Source organism: Eptatretus burgeri, chromosome 16 (genome assembly GCF_056783735.1).
Source record: "Eptatretus burgeri isolate ZD-2024b chromosome 16, Ebu_testis_v1, whole genome shotgun sequence".
Lineage (NCBI taxonomy): Eukaryota > Metazoa > Chordata > Myxini > Myxiniformes > Myxinidae > Eptatretus > Eptatretus burgeri.
In genome coordinates this window covers 19,578,657-19,603,649 of record NC_140976.1, presented here as the reverse complement: position 1 = coordinate 19,603,649, position 24,993 = coordinate 19,578,657, and the positions used below count along the sequence as shown (strand labels likewise).

Here is a 24,993-nt window from a genome sequence, read left to right as displayed (position 1 = left end):
AAGTGATTTCCAACCCCCCCCCCCCAAGAAAATTGTTAGAGAAAAAGAAAATTTTTGCAACTTTTTTTTCAACAAAATTTCGATTTTTTTTTTTTTTGCATTTCTACATGTTATAAGTGATTTCCAACAAAAAAAAACATGCCAAAATTATAATTGCGGCTGATTTTGGAACTTCAGGTGGATATACCCATGTAAAATCAATTTCTGTCTCAAGGAATCTAGTTATGACAAATGAATTGAGCATGTAAAAGTTAAAAGTAATAGGGAACGTTGCAAACTATAACTCTGTGAGCACTGTTGACGTCAAATTGAATGAAAAGGATATCAGGTTCACTTGAGTGACCTAGCAGTATTGGCGGCGGAGGTTTTGCACTCTACCGAGTGCTCCCCCTCTAGTTCTGCTCTGTGTTTCCCCTTTTGTAAATCATTACCTCGACATAAAACATTACCTCGACGTGTTTCGACTAATGAGTAACTTACAAGTAACATGTGTCGACGTGTCAACGATCGCATAACATGCCTACAACTTATGGCCAGCATATGCAGAATGTGTGTGTCATACGCTGGCATACGTCGAAAAATTGTCAGCATGCTTAAAATTTGTCGACGTACTCGGCGTACTACGACGTATGCCAGCGTGCTTCAGCGTGCTCTTAACGTATACAAAACTTACCCATAACGTATTCGACATGTGCCAGCGTATTCGGCAAATTTTTCATATGTCGGCATACGCTGGCTAAAATGTCAAGGTGTGACAGGGCCTTGACACTTCGATGTCTAGTGAGGTTATGATTTGATTCGTCGAGCCGCAGCCTTTTAATAGGCTATGCCACGTGATCGTCGGCGATACGCTGCCGCGCTATGCATAAGTTAGACTATGGTTGGGCATAGGTTGTGAACGCTGACAACACGCTAAGCATTCGTTGGTATAAGTTATCTATATGTTATCAAAACGTTCTGTGTACGTTACTAATTTGTTATGCATACGTCCAACTCGTTATGAATACACTATTATACGCCCAAAACTGAAAAAAAATAGTTCAGCGTACGCCAGCGTTTTAGATAAATTTTGATACGTTGCCATACGCTGGCTAAAACGTCAAGGTGTGACAAGGGGCTTTAGCAATGCCTTCTTCTCTTTTTTGTACCTAAGTATGATATCTGGTCACAATGCTTTGTTTTCGATGTTCACGCTCGATGGGATCAATTGTTCATCCGTGAGCGGTACTTCCACGTTTTCAGTCCATGCTTTGGGTTAATGTTCCCACAAAATTTCTGGAATTGGGATATCAAAGATTTGCAATGTGCCTGTGGTTAACATTACAAACTCTGTTGTGTTGTTGTGTGTTCCGCTATTCTGACATGAGATTATTCTTTATTTGTGTTCGGTCATTAAGCATGTCACTCTCTTTGCTTAAGGCACCTCCACCCCCTCACCGATCTCATTTTTTCCCCTCCTCCCCCCTCCCGCTCCTCCAAATAAAATGCAGCACTCTCCCACCACACATCTGTCACTCTCTCGCTGTCTCTCTCTTTCTCTCGTACCCCTCCCCCCTGCAGTGTATAGCAACGTTTTGTGAGGCGATGCTCTCCCCACCTCCACCCCCCTTCCTCACTCTTCTCCCCTTCCGAGCTTCCTTTTCTTCACCTCGCTCCTCTCTGCCTCCCCTCTTCTCCACCCCCCTCCCCCTTCCCTTCACATCCCCATCAGCAAAGCGACAGGTTGTAATTGCTTGTTATAAAATAAAGCTACCATTTTGAGGAAACAAATGTTCAATTTGAGTATACTGCATGTTTGTTTCCAAGATCGCGGCATCTGTCTAATATACACCGCCAAATGAAGGTAGGTTAATTTTCGTAATATGCAAAGGAAAGAAAATCGTGGTTTTTCATTAAAATACTTTTCGTTTTCGCCCGACTTTTATAAGCTTACAAACAAACTAATGCATACATAATACACATGTTTAATGTGGTGAATAAAAATGAACATCGGCTTTGTCATGAAATACTGAACCTGCTTCTGTGATTAATTTATAATTAGTCCAATCCTGAAGACGTGTCTTCTATCCTAGATAAAGCTACCATTTTGAGGAAACAGGTACATTTTGATTATACCTCAAACAAGAAAAAGAGCAATCAGAGATTGCAAACCCTCACCAGGACTTCTTTTGAGTGGTGTATTTATATAGGTTTTAGGGTAAATCCAATATGGCTGCCAAACCATGTGACCTATGACATCATATGTGTGACCCTTTTGTTCCTCATGGATCGGCAGTCCGATGTGGAAAGTTTCGCCTCGATCTTTTCAGCCATTTCAGAGGTTTTAAAAAAAACAAAAAAAACAACAATATGACTGGCAAATCAAGTAACCGATGACATCAAAAAAATTTGCGGACCATTTTATCCCGAGATGACCCTCCAAATTTTTTATACCGATCGGATGTATCGTTCTATATATGCAATTATGACGTCATAACGAAGGCACCTATGACATCATAAAATACCACACATTCCCCATGAGGAGTACTTGTGATGTGCCACTTGCACACCCATGGCTTGGGGAACACTTGTGTGAAATTTCCCCTTGATTTGTTCAGCCGTTCTGGAGATTTTTTTTATTGGTTTTAGGGTAAATGCAACATGGCTGCCAAACCATGTGACCAATGACATCATATGTGTGGACCTTTTGATCATGGACAGGTGGTCATATGTATAAAATGTCGCGTCGATCTGTTCGGCAACTTCAGAGAAGATTTTTGAAGGTTTCTATTTTTAAAAGAATATGGCTGCTAAATCACGTGACCGATGATGTCATAAAAAAAATTCTGTGGACCATTTTATCCTGAGATGACCCTCAAATATTTTAATCCTGATCATGTGGCTTTCTACATATGCAATTATGACGTCATAACGAGGGCACCAATCCATCCACCCATTGGGACGATACTCTGTGCAGAGCATTGGTGCTGCCATAGCAGTCTCCTTGGCTATTGGGTACAATCCTGGATGGGTCGCCACTCCAACACAGGATACCAGCATGCTGGCACTCATTTTGCCAACCTCGGAAGGATGTCAGGCAGAGACAACCCCACATGGTATTCATTCATCAGCCGAGGGGGATTTGAACTCAGGATCCTAAGATCCCAAGCCCACCACCCTAACTCTTGAGCAAACACCGGGCATAAGGCACCTATGCCGTCATAAAAAAAAAATCACTCATTCTCCGTGAGTACTTGCTATGTGCCAAGTTTCAATTTTTTCCTTGGTGCAGTTTGAGATACAGAGGTCCAAATTTTTTCTAATATGGCTGCCACACCACGTGACTTATGACGTCATAATTATCATTAAAATATTCTGCATGAGTAGTCGCACCGCTGGTGAAAATTTTGGCTCAATCCGGACAAGCGGTGCGGAGAAAAACACAAAAGTTCTGTGGGGACAAACGGACCCAAATGTAATCCCCTCTCCGAATCCTTCGGCGAGGATAATTATGAAAATAGACATTACATGATGCAAGGGGAAATATTGCGTGTCACACAGAAGGGGAGTGATAATAAATAGGGGGAGGGGCAAGCTTGGAGCACAAGCAGCTATAAGAAAAGTAAACACTCTTTTGGGTCGTTTTTGGAGGGGGATAAAATATAAATCAAAAGAAGTGGTTTTCACACTGTATAGGAATCTAGTGAGGGCTCCATCAAAAGTGTCCAGTTTTGGTCACAACTCAGCAAGGACATGGCTACCATGGAGAGGGTTCAGCGCAGGGCTACCAGATTGATTCCGGACCGAGCTACACTCAGCTATGAGGAGCGGCTGAAGGAAGCAGGGCTTTATACACTAGAAAGGAGGTGGTTACGAGGGGAGATGACAAAATAAGTGCAGAAGAGTTCTTCAGCAGAGTGGACAGATAGGACCAGGGGTCACACTCTGAGAGTAAAGAAGAGGAGAGTTAAGATGTTAGTAAGGCAGGGGTCTTTCACTCAGAGTAGTTAATGCATGGAATGGTTTTCCTGGAAAGGTAGTGGCAGCAGAACCAATGGATAGGTTTAAATTGGAATTAGATATGTACCTCCAAGAAGCATTGGAGATGGAGGGGTATAGCGATATTGGCAAGACATGTAGGTAGTTTAAGTATGGATGGGTGATTCTGTAAATCTGTGCTGATTGCAATGACTGCGAGAGGGTCTCATCAAAATATTGTGTGGTCGATGTTGTATATTCATCACCCTATAACCATATTCGCCAAACCCTACCCCCCCCCCCCCCCGCTGAAAAAAAAAATCACAAAATTTAATGATTGAATAAAAAACAATATTTTTAAACGCACTGGTGATGTTCCTGAGCCTGCCACACTTTAAATAACAGCAAAATTGTAAGGTCGAATTTATATAATCTGGTGTTTTTTGTGTTGGTATTGCACAGGCATGATTGGCTGAATGGCCTCCTCCTGCATCAAATGTCGTTGCTATACTTGTCATCCTGATGTTTCACATGTAGGGTGATTTATCAACATGCGATCCACCCCTCAGAAAGATATTAAGCCGGAGGACACATCTGCAAGTTGGTGGACGTTCAATATCCCACGCGTAAAGTATATTTAGTGAAGGGTTAGCGAGTCATCACCAGTACCCTCAACAAATTACAAATTACTGCCCTGCCTAACAGGAAGGCAACAGAAATTCACACGGCATAATAATTGCCAGGGAACTGCTTCAGTAGCAACTTTGTCAAGGGTTCGGTAAAACATGATGATGATGAAAATATGTATAAGTAGGCTCGGCGTAAGTCGTCACCATCGGGACCGAGAAAAAAGTGACGACTTAGACATGTGACGACTTACGCGTCTGCGAACATTCATGATGACTGTGGGATGAAGGATGAAGTCGCGCGTGGCCTGGACACGTACGTGTGAGAGGGCGCAACAATCTCTAAGCCGGCTATTGTACCAAAAGGGAAACACAATCCTCGGGGCATAGATGGGGGGGTCATTGGTGAGTTGGAAAGTGATCAAGCAAAGATGGAATTCATGAATCACTTTATCAAAAGTAAAGATAATGAACAACTGTAAGACAACTCGTATACCATCGGTGATTGCATATGACCATCAACAAATGTGGAATGAATGGCTGTTAGAATTCATTCATTGGAATGAATGTAGAATGAGTTTTCATATGGAATGAAAACTCATATACCATCGACAAATTACATGACACACAGTCATCGTGATGACTCCCACTCAATACCGATGTGAAAGTGAGTGTGGTGATGTACAAAACAAGCCAATATAAAACCATGATCTGACTTCAACACGAAGCTCGATCGATCCTTTACTCCTTCGCCAGAGACTGCATTGCGCAGCCTGCCTACCTCTTCAGATACATGTGGGACGGCACACTGACCGAGCTGAACGCAGCGCAGTTATAAACAGCCCGCGCATCACGATTCCATGAAATTGGGCTTCTCACGAGGCAGCAGTTCCATGTGAAGAGTTCGGCGTGGTAATTTACTCGAGTTTCCATTACGTGGGAACGGACAACATGTGATGACTGAGACGAAGTGACGACTTAGAGATGACGACTTACAGACTTTATTCAAAGTCTAAATAAAATAAAAATGACCGTTTTTACAACCATTTTTCCCTGCTGTGCAGGGGTTAGGCTTTTTCTTGAGGCAATGTTTTTTATGGCTGGATGCCCTTCCTGACGCCAACCCTGGTCGCCTCTTATGACACACAGGGATATGGTACACCTATTCTAACCGGGGCATACACCGGGACCAGTACACTGGTACTCACTTTGCCGACCTCAGATGGATGACAGGCTGAGTCAACCCGCTGGTGTTAATTCAGCAGCCAACAGGGCTTGAACTCAGGATCCTGGGATCCCAAGCCACCACCCTAACCACTAAGCCAACACCAGGCTTACTTTATTCAAAGTCTGTAAGTCAATTTAACATTAGATAAATTCGGGACTTTTTGATGCTGCCGACTTAGGCGAAGTGACGAGTTACACGCTGCCTACTGTATATATATATTGTTGTGGTTACCAGATTCGCAAACCACCATTCAGGTCCCTTAGGTGAGGTATCTCGGTAAGTACATGTGTAGTTAGGCCCGAACCCGTTGTCTAGTGGGAATACATGTCATTTATGCGAGCTGCGACTCTTCAGGATAGCCGTTTTTCTTTTACTATCTTTATTTTGGACCCACCGCCATGATTACCACCACAACCACAACATCAACCACCAACCACAACGCCGCTTCACCACAACCGCCACGACCTTCACGTCACACCTCGCAACCGTAGCATCGCCACCGTTCTTGCCCCGCTGTGGGTACCGGTGTTGGACTCGTGCAGGGCGCACGTTGAACAGCGTGTACAAAATCACGGATTTTGTGCTTCAAAAACGGATCAAAAACGACACACGCCCACTTTTTGCCGTCCAATCGGTGAGCGAGGGGCGATTTGGCCCCGCCTCCAGAACGATCGATATATGCAAATTTGTGGATCAAAAAGCCTTCACGCCCACTTTTTCTCGGGCCAATGGGGAGCGAGGTGAAAGGTCAAAGGGAGGGGGTCAAAGGCGAAGCTACGGGGGGGGATAAAAGGACGGTGTTCGTCAGTCAAGAGGAGAGTCGCAAACGAGAACGAGAAGGAGTCGGAACGAAGGAGGACGAGAACGAGAACGAGAACGAGAAGGAGAACGAGAACGAGAAGGAGTCGGAACGGAGGGGACAAGTGTGGAAGTCTGGAGCCCGAAGCCTGCAGTGGCTGGAGAAGCTGAAGAGAGTCGGACGAGGGAGGGGGTGCTCGCGTCGGTGCCAGGAGCTGCACGCCCGAGGGAGGCCGGCAGCGCGACCTGGCCGAGGTGGAGACGCACACCAGGGATAATAAAGATCCTCTATACCCCGAGCATCAGCAACCCCCTCCTGTTTCCCCCCGCGCTGAGATAGTGCGACCAAGGGGGCCCCGTTCCCACCCCCTGCCAGGCACTGTCCACGAGGCCCGCGGGTTGCGGGGCCATCGCCGCTCCGCGTCTCATCACCAGACGGGTAGGCCCGACCCGGTCTCGGCCTCAGGCCCGCCTCATTCTTGAGGGTATTTCTTTTCCTTGGTTTTGGGTATGTGTTGTCGGCGCCGTCTGTGAAGTAGAATTGTATAAGTGTTGCCGTGTGCTCGGTAGTCGGTATTAGCTCTGCACTGTGTTTTCACTTTTATGTTTGCTTTTTGTGTAAATGGAAGTGTGTTTTCTTTTTTTTGTGTGCATTTGGTGGAATTGTATTTGTGTGCTTCCCGTGTGCCGCGAATAAATGTGCTTTATTGTTGAACTGTTTCCCGCTTCGCTTCGTCATTTCTTTCTTTGAATCCTCATCTTGCTTCACGTAAAGGGTTGGTAGTGGGCTGAATACGCCCGATAATTAATCGAACCGTCGAGGTCGACGATAACACCGCTCGGTTATTCTGATAGTACGGAACGGGTCGCTTAAGTGGCCCGTGTCCGAAGTCGACCTGCGGCGAGGTGCGATCGCCCGGTCTACCCTCCGCGTGGGTACTTAGGTAGGTCGAATTTGGCGAGCAACCCTATCCCACGCGGGGGCTGATTGGCTCGATCGCGGTGAGACCGAAAGGTCCACCCGTGACTGGTTCCCGGCGTTAGTCCGAGAGGGTCACGACTGGATTGTCCGTCCGGTGGGCGACGTGCCGCGATTCGAGTTACGTGGCCGTTCGCACGCCGGCGGGCGCGAAATCCGCAACAATATATTCCACCAAGTGGAAGAGAAGCCCATTTTAACAGATATATGCAAACAGTTGAGAGAGAAAATAATTTCAACAGAGAAACCACATGTACCTCCAGTCTGTCATATTTTAACAATCCCAGGAACACTCGCTCCCTCCAGGAATGAAATGTGTTGTTAGTGAATCACTTGCAAAACGACATATCTGCAGGTGAAGATTGCAAGTACTGAAGCATACGAGAGGAAAGCAGAAGTCCACAGTTTATTATTTTTTTTAAATAAACAAGTACATACACAGAGTATACAGTACGTACAGAGAATTGGCATTTTCTTTTTGTAAGAGAAACACCCGCTTCCAAAGGGAGCAGCCAGGAATCACGTTATTATCAATATTACCATGAGCAGTTTACCCAGCATTCAGGTATCTGAATTATTTGCTGAATAAAGTATATGCAATAAATAAAACCTGATCGATGTTTGTTGGTGCAATTTTTTCATAATAAACCACAAATGATAAATCTTTTTTTTTTGATTGATTCAAGAACAACATAGCCTAAGCAAAATCCAAAACGAAGACCAAGGTCTCTTACTCGTGATACAATTAAGGGATCTGAAGCGTCACTCGTAACACCCTCTCCCACCACCACTGGAGCAGTGCTACACCGTACACATTAACACAGAGAATTTGCATCAACCTCACCTTTGGAACACCCGGGAGTGGGGGGGTTGACCACGTAGCTCCAACCTTTGTCTTATGAGCCTTAGTTATGTTTTCACTCCTTTCTGTTAGCAGGATATCTCAAAAATTGACGGATTTGGCCAAAACATGGTGGACAGGTTGGGTGTGTAACAAGGAGAAATTTATTAGATTTTGGTGAAGGCCTAGATCCAGATACTATACATTTATTAAATTTGTAAATGATTCTTCATCATTCTTGGGATCCTTGGATCCTGAGTTCAAATCCCACTCGGCTGTTGAATTAATACCAGGTGGAGTTGACTCAGCCTGTCATCCTTCCGAGGTCGGCAAAATGAGTACAATCTTGCTGGGATGATCGAGTCATTCAAGTATCCTGTGTCAGAGTGACGACCCATCCAGGATTGTGCCCAATAGCCCAGGAGAATGCTGTGGCAACACCAACGTTCTGCAGAGAGTATGGTCCCAATGGATTGGATCACCATTGAGAGATTAGGGGCAAAAACGATATATAGTGTGATATTTCAAAAAGTGGTGGATACTGGATAGGTTATGACAAAAACTAGGTGGATGAGTTGGGAAGGTGACGAAAACAAGCCAATTAGATTTTGGTTAAGGTCTGTATGTAGATCTGATCTATCAGTGGGATACAACATGTAAACTGTTCAGCCAGGCAGAGGTACGCACTCTGAGTGCCGTTGTCATTGTCTGTGTGTCTCTTTCCGTTTATATTTATATATTTTGCTATTGCCTGGAGAAATATTACTATCTATAATTTTGTGTGCAACTCCCATGTCCTTGAAAAGGGTTCCTACTGTCAGAATAATAAATATAACTATTGGATCACTACATGAAGCTCGCATTCCGTCTTCTTCCTCAATCCCCGAACAAGGGACTTTTAAAAACGGTACGCTAAAAACAGAAAGACACAAATTTGGTGTATATTGCTCAAGCTGTTTTTGATTCTACAAGGTTCAGATAGACATACATATCCACACAGAGAACTGCTGAATTTGGCTCTGATACAAGGACTCTTCTGGAAGTACGGAGCAAATTCCATAACACCAATTGTATTGCTGAGCACGGGGATTTGTACAATAGTCGGCATTCAAGTATGAAATCTTAATTTTGTTTACTTGTAGACCAAAACCAGTGTACACACATATCTGCAAAAAAGAAAAACTTTGGGATGTCACACCACAGTACAACAGATTTAGAAAAATGAAATAAAATAAAAACCAGACATGACACATTATTTTTACATAAATCGATGTCTGTCCGGACATTAGTGCAGCTTGATAAACTTTTTACTCTCTACGAGTGAGAGTTGCTCCTCACGATGGTGTATTAATCATCTCTGGCTGCTTCTCTTCAGTCAACCTTTCCTTCACATCAGCAGAGAAGACCACTTCAAAAATGGAGAAATTCTCCATTAACATGCGGGCCTGTTCCTCCGAAAAGCTGTACTCTTCAGCCGCATGCTGCGGTGTCCAGGTGCTCGGGTCACGCTTTGCCTTCCCCAGCAGCGTAACAACTTCGACAATGGAAAGCCGCCCAGAAGGTACAGTCAGTACATTCAAGGAACTAAGCTCTTCGATATTAAAATTGTTCTTTGACATCCGGCACTGTTGATTCAACAGAAGAGCTGAAAATCCATCTTCATTGGAAATCTGGCGATTACAATATAAAATGGCAGGTGGATACTGCATTATAAAAACAAACAAACATGTGTATATATATATATATATATATATATATATATATATATATATATATATATATATATATATATATATATATATATATATATATATATATATATATATATATATATATATATATATATATATATATATATATATATATATATATATATATATATATATATATATAAAAAAAATATAAAAATGTCACGATTAAACCCAAAGCAGAATAAACAACCAATAGGACTGGCAGGATATTCTAGAGATACGTAGGCTCACCTCCAAGCTGTTTAGGCCAAGTTTGAATCTCGATGAAGCTCTAAAGTGCCATCCTGGTGTTTTGCATGCATGAAGAGGCATCAATGCATGCACCATCCCTCGATCGAAGTTACACTGGAAGACTGGTTGTTGCTGGACATTAACCAACCCACGGTGCGTTTCAGAAAGACAAGGCAAGTTTTGTTTTTTTTCCAGTATCGTGAATAAATTCCAAATTCCTGCGACATTGCCGTTCGTCAGGCCGAGCCATTCCATTCTTTTTTAGTGCCAAAGTAAAACATGGAATTTTTTTTTCATCCACTGGCAATTCAATTCAACGAGGGTGCATCACATCCTTTTCACATTAGCATTAAAAACGTCAATTGTATTGGGCACAAATGATAGTCGAAAACAACAGCACAAGGAAGTGGAGCATGAAGGTGAATGCTTGAATAATTAAAAGAAGAAAAAAAAAAAAAGATTGGGCCAAAAACATTTCCCGACAAACACCACAAGATGATGGGAATAACTGTAGCTGGTAACTTTGTAGTCGTCATCTTCTTATCATTATTTTGTATGCAGCACAAGGCTGCGGGATAGCCTCAATGGCTAAGGGCACAGGTGTGCCACTGATGCAGTGTTCACTGTAGGTTTCAGTAATAATTCGGAATTTGTGCAGGGTCCCGGTGAGAGCTCACCTAATCTTCACGAAGGACACCGTGTGATCTTTAACGTCCACAAACTAATTCCGGCAGATTGGACACTCGGTTTAACCTTCATCTGAGGGATGGCACACACTGACAAATCACCCTATGTGTGAAACACCATGATGCCAGTTTATAAGCAAGTCAGGATTCAAAGCTTCCTCCTCTTCAAATGGCATCACAGCTGCCTCTGCTTGTGAGAAGGCTGAATGCCTCAATTCTGTGTTTTCTTCGAAACCTCGTGTGCCAACCCCTCATTCTTGGTACCCATCCTTCCCTGTCGTACCCAACTGCTCCTGGACTCTGCCTTTTTGCACTTGAGAAGGTTCTTACAACCTTAGACTCTGACTTTTCTACTGGACCGGGCAGCAACAGCTCACGTGTCCCAAAAACCTGCTCTGCTGCTCTTGCACATACTCTTTCTACCCTTTTCACTCTATCATTTGTGCTTGGTCACCTTCCATTTTCTTGAAAATCTATCATCACTGGATTATAGAAAAAAAATAAAAAAATAAAAATAAAAAAAGAGATGCAAAAAATGATTCCCTCAACAACAGACCTACCAACTTATAGTGGAGCAGCAGGGGCCACCAAAAGAGGGAGATACCCACACCAGCAGTACCACATTTTCTAATGTAGTTATTATTGACCACCTACTATCCCTGTACATGAAAACCAATGATGCCAGTCTGGGAAATGGTGGCATTCTGAGAAATGGGTCAATTAAGGTCGTTGACCCCTGAATTTGGCAATATCTACTAAAACCGCTATAGTTTTTATAATTTTCATGTTACAATACCTTGATATACATCAAACTGATTCTAAGACAATAGGCTATAACGTGCAATAACAAAAAAGAACATGTGGCTGAAAATAGTAAGTACAGAACCAATTTTATTACAAATTTTGCCCCAAAAATCCAAATTTTCATATACTTTTAGCATCACTCATCACATGCATAATATAAAAGTATGAAATATTAAGTATTAAAGTTTCTCTAGAGTCTGCTGCAATTATTCATATATAATACATTGTATTATCTTCAGTGTAAATCACATTTTCCTCACATTTTGTCCAAGATGCCTGAAAATACCTGAAAATGGTATTATTCAATATTCAAGGCATATGACCATTAACTTGATTAATTTCATATTTATTAAGAGAAAAATTTGTTTCAAATATTATATCACAAGGAATTATATTTGTTGGTGAGTATATCAACAACACACAAGGATGGATCCACGATTTGTGTAAATGGGGGGGGGGGGGTACAAATTCCTATATACTATAAATATTTTTTAAATGGTAATTTTTCAATGTACTTTGTTGAAAATAAATTTCAAAGAAATATTGAGGACTATAATGGCTGTTTGTGCAAACTCTCCCCTTTTGGCATCAAATGCAATCTTTAACAAAATTATCAGTATAAATGCCAGGAAACTGTCAACATTATTGATACATATTATGTTGATATCTAGTCTGCATCTGAGTCTGAATTATCACTGTAAAATGCAGAGAGAGTAAAGGAATTTGAACATGATTTGTCCCCTCCATCCACCAAGGCTTCATAGGTGCATGCTGCTGTGCATGGTTGGCCACTCTCCAAGCAAGAACACTCCACTGCACAGGTATTGGGTTGACAGTCACACACAAGGTCATTTAACAACTTTGGAGCAGCTAGCGATTGACTCATCATTTGAGGCTGGAGACCAGTGCCACCTGGGCTGTGTTCGAAGCCATATGCTGTTGCATCAGGTAAGGTTGGAGAAGGGTAAACAGCTTGTCTCCATATTAACAGCTGATAAGCAGAGCGAAGTAGATGCAGACTGAAAGTCTTCTGTTGGTGGTAGTTTCTTTCCCTGGATGTTCCTCTGTCCAGTCTTCTGAAACCTTAGGGCATTCAATGACATGCAGTTTGTCTTGCCATACATGTAGCCAACAAACTTTGTGGCTGCCATTTCCATCTCCTTTGAAATGTTTTGCTCATCAGATCCTAGCAGACTAAGAAGTTGGAACTGGTCGGCTTTCTGAATCATTATCCTCAAGGCAGTGCACTTTCCATGGCCGAAAAAAAGAGCTTACCGCATCACAACCAGTCACGCAGTAGACCGACATAAGAATCGTTTGCTGTTCAGTCTGCTGAAATTATATCAGATTAATGGGCCAAAAGTTTGACGAACAGAGTCATTCCGTTGTCTGCATGCTGAGAATAAGGACCGTAGTTTGTTAAGAACTGGAGTGACTGGCTGTTCCTTTGATGAAAAGGATTTTGTGCAGAAAAGACACTTATCAATGTCAATAGTATCTTCTCCCTTAGCTTTCTTAGCAATGGGAGCAGTGTCAAATTCTGCATCCATATTGTAATAGACTGTTCAGTGCTGTTGAAGTAATCTTGAGTACACCAAGACAAAATGTGGATCTGCCTGCAAGTGTAAAAATATTTGTCATCAATAGTTTGGCAGAATAAGTCTATTTAATCCACTAAATTGAAAATAATTCAATGCAAATTCATAAGTATTGTTAAGGCTGTGGAAATTCGCAGAACACCATAAAGGTCCTTAGTTCAGTTAGATCGATAAGTCTGTGTTCAGTTAGATTTCCCCACCGTTGTTTAATGGGATTTATTCGTGTCACAGGGCTGTGCTCCTTTGAGATAGCTTTTTCTTTTTCTATCATTATTTTGAACCAACCACATCTCCACCACCATTACAACAACCAACATCGCTCCCCTTAACCACAATGCCAACCATGTCACCAAAGCCACAACCACGATCGCCAACCACCTAACCACCTTCGCCGCCACGCCAGCTATCAATTCCCTTCTTCTCCACGGACACATTCCAACCATCTCTCCGCATTCAGTCAATAAACGTGAGCAAAAGGAAGGAACTTGAGGGCGCGCGGACTTTTCCCACCTAATATTCCCACATGTATTCTCCGCACTTGGTGTGGGGGGAGGGCGAGGCAGATAGTTCGCCATTGGTCAGTTCGTGGAATGAGGCGCTGGGAACGGAGGCACGCCCCTTTGAGAAGTTTCTCAAAGAAGCTCGAAGGGAGGCGGAGCCGAAAACGGGGAGGAGCGAAGCGCCGAGCCCCAGGAGATATAAGGCGGACAAGACGCGAGCTTCGTGCGGGGTCTTTGTCTTTTGTCTTGGTCTTTTTTTCCTTCGAGGTGGTGTGGTTGAAGCTCGTGTGGATCGGGGCTTTGGTGGTTTCGCCTTCTGGGGCGGACATCAAAGAGGTGCTGCCTTTCCCTCTGGGCGCAAAGTCGCGAGGGTTGTGCGTGGAGGACCAGCTCTGCCGCGCAGTCGGGAAGAGAGTGCCGGAGAGAGCTCGCCAACCATCGCACCACGAGGGTGCAGGTAACCAGCGTCGGTCTCGTGGGACCCATTTGGTCAGCCAAGTCCCACGGGCCTATTCTGTCCCCCTGTCTGTGGGGGTGGTCTTTTCTCTTCTTTTGTGTGAATGATGTGGTGCCGTGTCCATAAGTAAAACTGCTTAAGTGCCTGTACATGAGTATTGCTTTTATTCGATCGTAGTGTTCCCTTGCTTTGTTTGCCTTGCTCGTGTCTTTGTCCCCGTCCCGTGTATGCTTTGCCTGCATACGTGTTGTGTGCAAATTGAGAATAAATGTGCTTGGTTCAAATGTACCCCGTTCGTCGCGTCCTCCTTTCACAACATTGAAATGCCATCTAGCATCGTGGAATAAATAGTTGGGTTTCAAATACCCATTAAATAGAATCGGATCCTGCAAGGTCGGGCGATAATACCCGCTCGGTTATCACTGCAGAACGTAACGGACCACGTATGCGGTTCGTGTCCAAGCCGACCTGTGCCGAGGTACGGTCTCCCGGTTAGCTATATCGAGATTCGGCGATTGACCCTATCCTGCATGGGTAGAAAATTGGCTCGGCCGTGGTGGGGTTGAAGACCCACCCGTGACAGGGTTCCGGCGTTGCTTCGGAAGGTCATGACTGAATTGAAAGTCCGGTGGGCGAGCTGCTACTATTAGTGGAAAGCGGCAGTTCGCACGCCGGTGGGCGCGAATTCGTAACAGTATTTTAGACCTAGGGATAAAGCCTATTCGTAGGACTTTATTCTTTTAGGGGGGTATTTTTCACAACACCATGTACCTTACATAAAATTTATGCAGTAATGACTTCCATTTTAGACACATTCTCATGACAATACTATTTAACCCCAGCTCATAAGCCTGTAGGCAAAACATTCAGTATACCACATGTTTTTTCCATCAGAAAATTTGCTACATGGTAATATATCTTCATCACAAGACTATTCATAATTTTAAAAAATATAGAAAGAAATATTTTCATACTTACATTTTAACAGAGAAGAGGGTGTCACATAAAACATGCTGCAGTATGTGTAGTCTATCGCATCTGTTCAAGTGTGACTGACCTAATTTCATATACATTGTAAACTCATGGCTGTTGAGTGCTATTTATAGCAGTGCCACATGTGGGGACCATCTCAGGAATGTGGGGGTCATATGGGATCATCTTATATAATCCAATATTCTTTGTCAGGGGCATTATTTTAGGGTTGGTTCAGGGTTTAGGGGTGGCACTTTTTTTAGTGCATATGTATTTAGTGATATTAAGGAAGGGGGAGGGGGTGTTAGTACATAGCTATTTGTAACCCCCTCCCCCACCCCTTCCAATAATTCTGGATCTATCCCTGTGTGTTATTGATATACTCATCAACAATTGTAATTCCTTACAACAATATATTATTTCAAAGAAATTTCATATGAAATTAATGGTCATTTGCCATGAGTATTGAATAATACCATTTTCAGACATCTTGGACAAAATGTGATGAAAATATGATTTACCGTAAAGATAAAAGAATATATTATATATGAATAATTGCAGCATACCTGAGAGAAACATTTTAATGCTTAATATTTGATACTTTTATATTATGCATGTGCTGAGTGATGCTAATAGTATTTGAAAAATGCGAAAATTTGGATTTTGGGGGCAAAATTTGTAATAAAATTGGTTCTGCACTTACAATTATCAGCCACATGTTTTTTTTTGTTATTGCATGTTATAGCCTATTGTCTTAGGATCAGTTTGATGTATATCAAGGTATTGTAAAATGAAAATTATTAAAACTATAGCCGTTTTAGTAAATATTGCCAAAATCAAAATCAACATTGCCAAAATCAAAATCAACAACCTTAATTGACCTATTTCTCAGACTGGCATCATTGGTTTTCATGTACAGGGATAGTAGGTGGTCAATAATAACCACATTAGAGAATGTGGTACTGCTGGTGTGGGTATTTCACTAAATAAGCCTCTTTTCTGGCCCCTGCTGCTCCACTATTACTTCCAATCAACAGCAAGGTCATGCAATCCATCATTGCAGTTGATATGAAATCTTTCCTCTTCTCCAACAACCTCATCTCAGATCACCAATTCGGTTTCAGACAAAGTCACTCTTCCTTGAACATGCTGGTTCTACTCACCCAACAATGGATGGCAGTCCTCAATGTCAGATATGACATCAGGGATGCCTTTCTCAACATATCTCGTGCTTTCGATACAGTCAGGCATTCTGCCTTACTCACCACTCTCTGCCGATGGCATCCAAGGCCAACTCCACACACGGCTTACCGACTTCCTCTACTCTCATAGCCAACATGTGGCACGCAAAGGATCCTTTAATCTCCTCTCTCTGTCAAGGCTGAAGATCTCCAAGGCAGTGTTCTAGGTCCCATCCTATTCCTGATTTTCATCAATGACCTCTCTGACTCTGGAAAACCCTTGATCTATTTGCTGATGACTCCACCCTTTGCTGTGACATCCTCATCGTTCAGTCAGGCAGGTTGGAGCCTCTTCCCTCTCTTCAGACCTTGAGGGGGGGGAAGAAAAAAAAAAAAAAGCAAGCTGGCCAAACACTTGTAATAGGTTTTTAAATTCTGACAAATCTCACACTCACTGCCCATCTCCATCTGGCAAACTCATCCATCTACATTCTTAATCATCTTGAGGAATTTCAATCATTCAAATACCTGGTCTCACGATCAGCCATGATCTTTCTTGGGAAAAACACATTCAAAGTTGGCCTCCATAGCCAGCTGCCGACTGCGCATGCTCAGTCATACAAAGTCCTTCCTTGGCAAACTTGAACTCCTATTCACCTCCAAGGCTCTCATTCGCAGCTTGATGTCATACTGCTCTCCCCTCTGGGCTGGCTCCCCTGACTCACATTTTGCTCAGCTTTACGCCGTGGAAACCAAGGCTTTTGAGATTATTGGAACCTCCCATGATGAAGCAGAGTCTTATGGGCTTATCACTTCGCCATCGCAGACAGGTCGGTGGTCTCTCTCTATATTTCTACTACCTTTGTCAGGGTTCTCCACACTTTTGAAATCACCTGTATGTATGGAAAATTTCAGGTGGCTGCAGAGCGCAGCGAGGCGCAAATAATAGCCGGGGGGTCTGGGGGAATTCCTAGACTCTTGGAAATGCATTCTCAGCGATTTTAAGCAGTTGCAGAGTACAAGTAAACTGTTACCCAAATCAATGAATTTTTTAGTGAAATTGTGGTACATCAAATGGAATTAGAAATGGATATCTGGAGAACTCTATTTGTTGATAAACTCATTGGTACATGTATTTAACACCTTACTTCAAAAACTTATTCAAGAAAGTAGTGTTCACATACAAATGATATATAAATTAAGGAAGTTTAAAATGAAAGATCACACAAAGCTGCTTCCAAAAATGTTAAAATTAAATTAAATTTTTTTGAACTTTGACAAAAACACCCGGCGGTACAACTGAAAACAGCTGTACGTAAACCGCCGGCCTTTATGGAGAATCCTGCTTTGTGGTCTTGCATCCTCTGCCCTTTCCCTGCTCCCCCCCCACCACCACCCCTCCAGTTTCTGCAAGGCTCACATGGTCCACCATCAACCCCCTTCTGGTAAAACTACCTAAATCCAGAATCACTGCTCACCTCCACTCATTTGCTCCCCTATTTTCCTGCCTGTGGAATAAACTTCTACCTCATTCCTCTCTCCAGGTCTTCATGACAGCTGTTTAACACCATTACAGATAGTCCCCAATCCAAAACCATGATATTTTCTTCCCTTCGTTAACCACACCCAAATCCCTCCTTCCGAATTTTCCTGTTTTCCATCCTTGGAGTTTCCTTCTGTATCCATCTTGTCTCCGCCATGTATGCGTATGTTGAATCTTGTTTTTGTCTGTTATGTCCTGAATCATTCAGTGTACCAGCTCTTCTATGAGCTTTGACTATGTATATAAAAAAGATAGGGGCAATACCCCTGGGCGCTCACCTGGTCACAGCTAGATAAGTAAAACCAGGGAACCACTGGTTGGGGTGGATAACTCACAAAATATGTAATGGAGAAGAAAGTAAACACATATGGATTTTTTTTTTTAACGATGTGAACACCTTTGGTACATCACGGGTGGTGAAGGTTGTGGTCAACTTTCATCAGAATTGTGCGTGTAGTTTGAAGAAGAAAGCATCACTGCATCCACTTTCTGCCAGTACTCTACGTGCCTCCGTCTGGCCATCCCCCCAAGCAGATGCCTGGCCCATCCCCATCTCCTTGAGATGCTGATCAACCTGCTGCAACGAGGTGTGCGGTTGGCCCATTTGCCTCCTCCACTGACGTGGCTCCCTTGCTGAGAGAATCTGGTGAGCAGGATCAGCATCAGGAAAACGAGCCGCATGTCCATTCAGCCACAGCTGATGCTCACACGGACTATGCAGGTAACAAATCTCATTTGAGTCTCTCAGCAACCGCTCGTTGGACACAAAGTCTGACCAGTGATTGCCAAGGATTCTCCGAAGAGACCTGGTACCAAAGGAATTAAGAGTCCGTATCATATCCCTGGTCAGAGTCCAAGTCTCACATCCGTAGAGCAAGACTGGAAGTACTAAGGATCTGAAGACTCTGACTTTCGTCCTCCTGTACAGATATAGACAGCACCACCGCATGATCCAGTGAATCCATGACTCCACCAGGCCTGATCAAGACATTTGTTGACCTCTGGCTCACAGCCAGCAGAGACATGAATATCATTGCCAAGGTAAGTGAATCTCTCCGTGACCTCAACATCCTCGCCACAAACAGGTACAGACAGGATCGAAGCATCCAAGATGTCAGTGAAAGCCTGGATCTTAGTTTTGACCCAGGAAACCCATAATCCCAGTGGCTCCGACTCCTCATTCAGCACCAAAAGGATATCTGGAGTCTATGTAAAGATGACTGCATCATCTGCAAAATCAGGGTCAGAGATCTTGATATTCCCAAAGAATGCACCGCAATTTGATCTATCCAACATCCTCCCCAGAATCCATTCCATACAAGTGCTGAAAAGTATGGGGGGGGGGCAGTACACAACCCTGACGAACTTCAGAAACAACTGGAAACTAGAATGGGCACTCGGTAGAGCGCATACCTTCGCCTCCGGTACTTTTTTGTTCTTGGCATGAGAGTGGGGGGGACAGAACAGTGAACATTTGTGTTAGTTTCATGCAAATCGGTTTTGATTTGACCGTGTTATGACAAAAAATCGCATATTTTGAAAGGTCGTGACTGCAATGAGCTTTGACCCCCAACCGCTAACAAGGGTAATGACGTAATTGTGTCATGTAGCCCATCACAAGATTGGGCAATGAATTCTGAACATTTTGGCATCGGTTGCATGCCAATTAGATCAAAATTGACCGCGCTATGGTAAAAATACGAATTTGACCTTTCCGTGACCTTGACCTTTGACCCGATCGCTCCCAAAATCTAATCAAATGTTCCTTGGATAATAACCCATCATCCCACCAAATTTCAAGCGATTTGGTTTAATACTTTGAGTTATGCGAATAACACACACACACACACACACACACACACACACACACACACACACACACACACCACACACACCACACACACCACACACACACACACACACACACACACACACACACACACACACACACACACACACACACAACCTTTCGCAGAATGCGAAGGTAATAAGTCAGAGATGTTATCACCACATCTCAAAACTCTCAGGACCAGAGTATAGTTCAGACATCACATTGATCAGTTTTAGTGGCACCCCACGAAAACAAAGAATCCTTCAGAGGGCATCCTGATTCAATGAATCAAACGCTTTGGAGAGATCAACGTAGGAGGTCCGTCGAAAAAGTAACAGGACTGAGCCTGTGTGCTCCACTTACACAATTTGAATGAACGGGTTGCGTCAGTCTTTCGCAACATTCCAGCAATATATGATTGGTGATGGTTAACTGCGCTCATTGCGCGATTTTTTTTTACAAATCGTGTTTTACACGTTGTCTCGTCAGAGTCGTCGCTCTATGAGTCATGAGCAGAGAGCCAATCTTGGCAAAACACCTTCCGAATCCTTCGCAATGCTGCAGCAAGTCTATGGGAAAGAAACGATGTCACGTACACTTGAATGGCACAAGAGGTTCAAAGAGGGACGAGAGGAGGTTGAAGATGATCCTTCGTCTGGAAGACCTTCAACGAGCAAAACGGTGGTCAACATCGAGTGTGTGAAGCAGATGGTGCGTGCAGATCGTCGACTCATGGTACGGATGATTGCCGAGGAACTTTTTCATCAACAAGGACACTGTCTGGAGCATCATCACTGAAAATCTCGAAATGCGCAAGGTGTGCACAAAGATGGTCCCCGAGCTGTTGTCGGAGTTCCAGAAACAGCAGAGTCAGTGTATGTCAAGACATTATGGAGCGCCTCAAGGACGATGCAGACCTGCTCGGTAGAGTAATTACTGGCGACGAATCGTGGATATTTGAATACAAACTCAAGACCAAATGGCAGAGTCGTCAGTGGAAAAGTCTGGCATCACAAAGACCAAAGAAAGCAACGATGTCAAAGTCAAAGGTCAAGGTGATGCTCATCGCGTTTTTTGACATCAAGGGCATCATCCACAGGTTCACACAGTGAATCAATACGTATACAAGGAGATCCTCCGGCACCTCATGAGATCAGTCCGGGACAAGAGGAGGGTTCTGTGGGAGAACAACGCCTGGGTGCTCCACTGCTCACAGTGCCCTGAGCATCGACAGTTTCTGGCGGAGAGGAACGTGCCAACTCTGGAGCAACCCCCACATTCACCAGACTTGGCCCTTTGTGATTTTTTTCCTATTCCCCAAGCTCAAGAGGGTGATCAAGGGGACCCGATTTCCCGATGTGAAGGCCATCAAAAGGGCCATGACGACAGAGCTCCGGAGGATTCCAGAAGAAGCCATCCGGAGGTGCATCGAAGCGTGGAAGAAGAGGATGGACAAGTGTGTGAGACTGGAGGGAAACTATTTTGAAAGGGACAAGCTATGATTTAAATATATTTTTTGGAATAATTTCTGTGAAGTCAGTCCCGTTACTTTTTAGACGGACCTCGGAGGCTGCAAGCAGCCCCTGCTGAGTATGGTGAGGACCCAAAGAGCAACGATACGGTCAATCGTTGACCGCTTTGGTGTAAAGGCTGACTGCTCCGGATGCTGGTGCTCAAGCAGATGGTGGAGAACCCTATCAATAATTATCCAAGCAAAGACCTTGCCAGGCACTGAGAGCACCATCACCCCTCGGTAGTTGTTGGTCTTTGGCGATCACCCTTCCCTTTCCAGAGAGGAACAAGGCCCTTCTTCAATTAGGATTATGCCTGTGTTCAGGTGGAGCACAGAACTGCATGCAACATGATTACAGCATTTCCACCAGCCTTGAGAAGTTCAGCATGGATGCCACAGATCCCAGGAGCTTTACCTCATTTCAACCGGTTCACCACAGCCTGTGTTTCCACCAACGAAGGTGGAGCACAGTTGGTTGGAGGGTCAGCAATAGTGACACCCCTGACATCCAACTCTACTTCTGGTGGATCAGCCTGGTATAGCTGCTCAAAGTAACCGGCCCAGCGGGCCTTCACTTCGGACTCCTCTGTTGAGCCCACCGACGGGCTTGGAGAAACGCAATGCGCGAATTCCCCTGTAAGCAGGACGAGAATCACTTGACCAGAGGTGATAATCTACCCTCTCACAGATTCCTCACACATAGGCCTCCTTGTCCACCCTCAGCACATGTACCGTTTTAAGCCTCAGCTCTGCGACTCTGGTCAATGGTATCCAGATTCCCGAGAGACAAAATTCTTCTTCATCCACTGGCAACATCAAGGATGGTGGTCTTGAAGGCACTCCATAACTCTTCAGGATCCCCCAAAGCACCCAGACCCCCAAATCTCCACTCAGCCTGTTTGCAAGCTCCTCAGCTACCCTCTCATCCTGAAGCTTGCCAAAATCCAGCCGAGGCTGACATGGTACCATTCTCCTGGATTCAAGCTGCAACTTCAGAGTTGTGACAACAAGCCTGTGGTCAATATTGAGGAACTGAGCACTTTGGGGGCAAGCCCTCCCATAAACCCCCTGAGATACCGATTATTTTTTAATGTGATGAATAAACTTTGGTACATCACAGGTGATGAAGGTTGTGGTCAGGTTTCATCGAAATTGTGTGTGTGGTTTCAGAGAAGTTGCAAGTGTTTACATATGGACGATGCACCATCCCATAAGCTCCCTGGAACTACATTCCAGGTGAGCTAAAAATAATAAAAATAAAAACCTTGGCGAGACAGCTTCAATGAGAGTGTGCGTACCTCTCAGAGTCTAGAACATCCTGCCATCCCAATACAGTAGTTGTAGTATCACTTAATAAAGACCCCCTTTAAGCCAAGAAAGAGCCGATTCAAACCCACCCTAAAAATATGAGCCCATCCTCGGCTCCAAACATATACTATAATCTAGCACCAGAAAATTACAAATTTAAATGGGAAAAAACTACCATTACAATCAGGCTGGTGCAAAATGAATACATGAAGCTTCCGAGAGGCAGCTCATCACGACGTCCAGGCAATGTGGAAGTCTGAGTACCGGTAAGGCATGCTGAGTCGTCTCCATAATCTTTATGCTTTCGAGGTTTTTCAGCAAACCTTCATTCTTCATTTTCACTTCCACATCAAGTTTTTGATTCTCTGCACACAATATCCAAAGCAGGTGGCAAAGTCAAGTAATGTCAGAGTTCCACTTCATATTCTAAAGGACTTAAGTGCAGAGTTTTGTATCTCATTTTGGTCTCCAATCACCAGGGCATGCATGTTTGGCAACTACGTGCCTCACTAGGTACTGACAGTGAATGAATGAATAATTACACAAGATACACAGCCATTAATTTGATCCACTTTAACCATAATGTTTACATGACGAGCAGCTTATCAAGTGCTGAACACACAAAAACCGACAGTACAGGATCGGGTGAAAGGAAATAAAAATATCATGTGACACTGGAACGATAGAATGTATGCAAAGAGTGACTGAACGTCAGTGAACGAATAAAAATTATGACATACTAGTGCGTGCCCATATGTGCATGCAAAAAAATAAATAAATAAATAAAAAATCTATCCATAATTCCAGCAATCTCTGTGTGTGTGTCTGTCTGCGACCGCTGTTTCTCGACAACCACTGGTCCGATCTAATTGGAACTTGCCAGGTATATTGCTGGGGACCTGCGGATGTGCCTTTTCAAGGTTTGATATTAATCGGACAAGTGGTTTCCAAGTTATGGCCATTTATTTCCCAAACCAATGACAGGACACGGTGCTATGACGTCACGGTTGACGTCACAATTTTTTGTTTGTACGTACAGGCACACAAGAGTGAAGGAACGGCCTGTGTAGTTGTTTATGGACGCGGTTTGAATTTTGTTTTGCATGCACATAATTGTGACGTCATAGCACTGTGTCGTCATTGGTTTGGTAAATAAATGTCCATAACTTGAGAACCACTTGTCCGATTAATATCAAACCTTGAAAAGGCACATACTCAGGTCCCCAGCAATATACCTGGCAAGTTTCAATTAGATCGGACCAGTGGTTGTCGAGAAACAGCGGTCGACAGACAGACAGACACACAGAGACTGCTGGAATTATAGATAGATGGTCAATGAGAGAGAGAACAAATGAATTGCGGTGTTGCGAATGAAACACAAGATGAATGGTCATGGGCAATCTATTTATTACGTACTCACGGAGGAAGGGACCGAACTTGAGGAAATTGCAAATGAGCCGTGGAAGAGGGATTTGTGGGGTTGGGGGGGGGGAGGGATTTTGGAGGAGAAAGCGGTCGGGGTAGAGTGGAGGGAATCAAAAATTCCGCGATCTTGCGTACATAATAAATAGATTCCCTCAGTGTTATTCAAGAATGAGGTCGAATGACTAAATGTGAATGAGATGGGAAAACACGCAAAGGAAAAGATTTGAATAAAGAAGGAATGAGGCAGCACTCGCAAAAAAAAAAAAAAGCATCGCAAAGGGACAAAGTCGGTTACAGCGAACGAATCAAGATATCCGAAAATTGAATGAGTTAAAAAAAAAATCGAGCGAAGTCACGTGACACTGCGTCACCAAAGAGTTAATTATAAAGAGTGCAGTCGACAAATTAAATAAGCTTAAAATGGTTATAAATTCGCTTCTGAAGAGCGTGTGGCATCGAAAGGCGCGGAGCTCAGCACCGACACTCACTGGAACCTTGATCTTCCTTCACGGGATATCTCGGAGCCATCGCCGGCTTGTCCTTGGAGATGACTTTCATCGCTCGCTCCTCGATGTTAAAGTTCCTCAGCATGCGAGTCGGGGACGAACCCATGCCGTGACCTCCGCACTCGAGAGTCCTGTGAGGACTGAGAAACCCACGCGCGCCCTTTTCTGTTTAACTCTTCCTTTTTTAAATCGAGCGGCTAGTTTAAGATTAGGACCAAAATACGTCCATCAAAACGGCAAGTACACGTTACGCATCTA

The 24,993-nt window shown here is 43.7% G+C and overlaps 1 protein-coding gene across 1 annotated transcript; it reads right to left on the bottom strand.

Annotated features, from left to right (window-relative positions):
* Nucleotides 1–7,979: 7,979 nt before the first annotated feature.
* On the bottom strand, nucleotides 7,980–24,993 carry NDUFAF4 (NADH:ubiquinone oxidoreductase complex assembly factor 4). Its single transcript, XM_085860481.1, has 3 exons — nucleotides 24,718–24,993; nucleotides 23,069–23,169; nucleotides 7,980–10,099 (listed from the first exon to the last, which is right to left on the bottom strand). The coding sequence occupies exons 1-3, from the start codon at nucleotides 24,839–24,841 to the stop codon at nucleotides 9,764–9,766; spliced, it is 561 nt and encodes a 186-aa protein (XP_085716607.1). The 5' UTR covers nucleotides 24,842–24,993; the 3' UTR covers nucleotides 7,980–9,763.